This window comes from Babylonia areolata, chromosome 18 (assembly GCF_041734735.1).
Source record: "Babylonia areolata isolate BAREFJ2019XMU chromosome 18, ASM4173473v1, whole genome shotgun sequence".
In the NCBI taxonomy this organism is placed as follows: domain Eukaryota; kingdom Metazoa; phylum Mollusca; class Gastropoda; order Neogastropoda; family Buccinidae; genus Babylonia; species Babylonia areolata.
Window position 1 is genome coordinate 35,654,507 of NC_134893.1, and position 1,496 is coordinate 35,656,002.

Here is a 1,496-nt window from a genome sequence, read left to right on the forward strand (position 1 = left end):
AAAATGCGGGAGGACCTTAGGTGAAACCTGCATTTAAAGATCTATAAAAACTGACCCTACCCCCTACCCACATAGTCAGAAATTAATTCATTAGTTGGTAAATAAAAACAGAATAAATGTATACATTTATGTATGAGAAAGAAAAGAAAAATAACAAGAGGGGGTGAATGGTAGAGGGGAGAAACAAGTGAGTGATAGAGAAAGAGGGAGATAGACAGACCGACCGACAGACTGACAAAGACACACACAGAGAAGAGGTGTTGAACCATAGGAAGAGAGAGAGAGAGAGGAGCAGAGAGACAGAGAAACAGCCACAGAAAGAAAAAAAAACCAGACAGACAGCGACAGAAGGGATCAACAGAGTCAACTCACAACAACAACAACAGACGTACAATAATTGTATTTCTCCTCCAAACATTCTGTGACAAAGTTCATACAACGGGATCTTCACAATAACCCACTTGTTTTCTTCCCCAAACTTTCTGATTACCAGCAGTTTCAAAATGGCAGAAGAAAAAGGAGGAGGAGGTGGAAGAGGAGGAGGAAGTAAGAAAGGGAAGAAGGGAGGGAGGAAGGAACAGAGAAAAAGAATGAATGAATGAACGAATTTTGTGTACTGAAGGCAAACAGAATTGAGCATACAATGCTTTTTTCTTCATCCAACCATCTAAAGAACAGAAAAGGGGGGAGCGTGGTGGTGAGGTGAAAGTAAGAACATAGATATAAAAAAGAAGTAGAAAAAAAAAATCAAACTCAGCGCGCAAAAACAAGAACCAGGAGCCAGTTGCATTGTTCGGACGGAAGAGCCTAGTATGGTCGTAACCCTCTACCAACTGTGTGTAGTATGGAACTGACCAATGGCGTAGTTCGGTCAACGTAGGCATTTAGTCACGTGTAACCGTCAAAAAGTTAGAACCAAGCAATGCAACTGGCCCCAGAACGGGAAGGCAGAAAAAGAGAAGAACACAAATACAACACAAAATAAAATCAACTGCAAGCCACCTCACACTAACACAAATCTTCTACGTTACTCGCAACTATAATAGTCTGTTGTTCAGAACATTGGCTGAAAGACAAAAGGAGAGTTAACTGGGATGGGTTAGGGGTTGTTGGCTGTTGCTGTGTTTTTGTTTTTTGTTTTTTTTATTTTCTTTTGTTCTGTTTTGTTCTGTCTGTTTGTTATTGTTGCTGCTGCTTTGTTTTGTTTTTTTGTTGTTGTGTTTTCGTTGTTGGTGGTGTTTTTTTGTTTTATTTGTTTGTTTGTTTTTGTTTTTGTTTTTTTTTGTTGTTGTTGTTTTTTTGGGGGGGGGGGGCGCTAAGAGAGAATTGGGAAAGAGAAACTCTCAGAGCCTGCCCCCCAAGCCCCCTACCCCACCTCCCCATTCACTCACTCCCTACTACCAAGCAGGGGAGATGGTGGGGGAAGAAGCGTTGGGCATGGCCAGCAGGACGATGCCGAAGAGGGCCAGAAGGCCGGAGCCCGAAGCGAAGACGAA

General features: G+C 42.2%; 1 protein-coding gene across 2 annotated transcripts in view; it reads right to left on the bottom strand.

Annotated features, from left to right (window-relative positions):
• Positions 1-1,171: 1,171 nt before the first annotated feature.
• The window catches only part of LOC143292712 (uncharacterized), a 46,809-nt gene continuing 46,484 nt past the window's right edge, over positions 1,172-1,496 (bottom strand). For both annotated transcript variants that reach the window (XM_076603232.1, XM_076603231.1), the window contains exon 4: positions 1,172-1,496. This exon is cut by the window's right edge and continues 104 nt beyond it. In XM_076603232.1, the coding sequence (XP_076459347.1) occupies positions 1,398-1,496 (99 nt within the window). In that variant the 3' untranslated portion in view covers positions 1,172-1,397.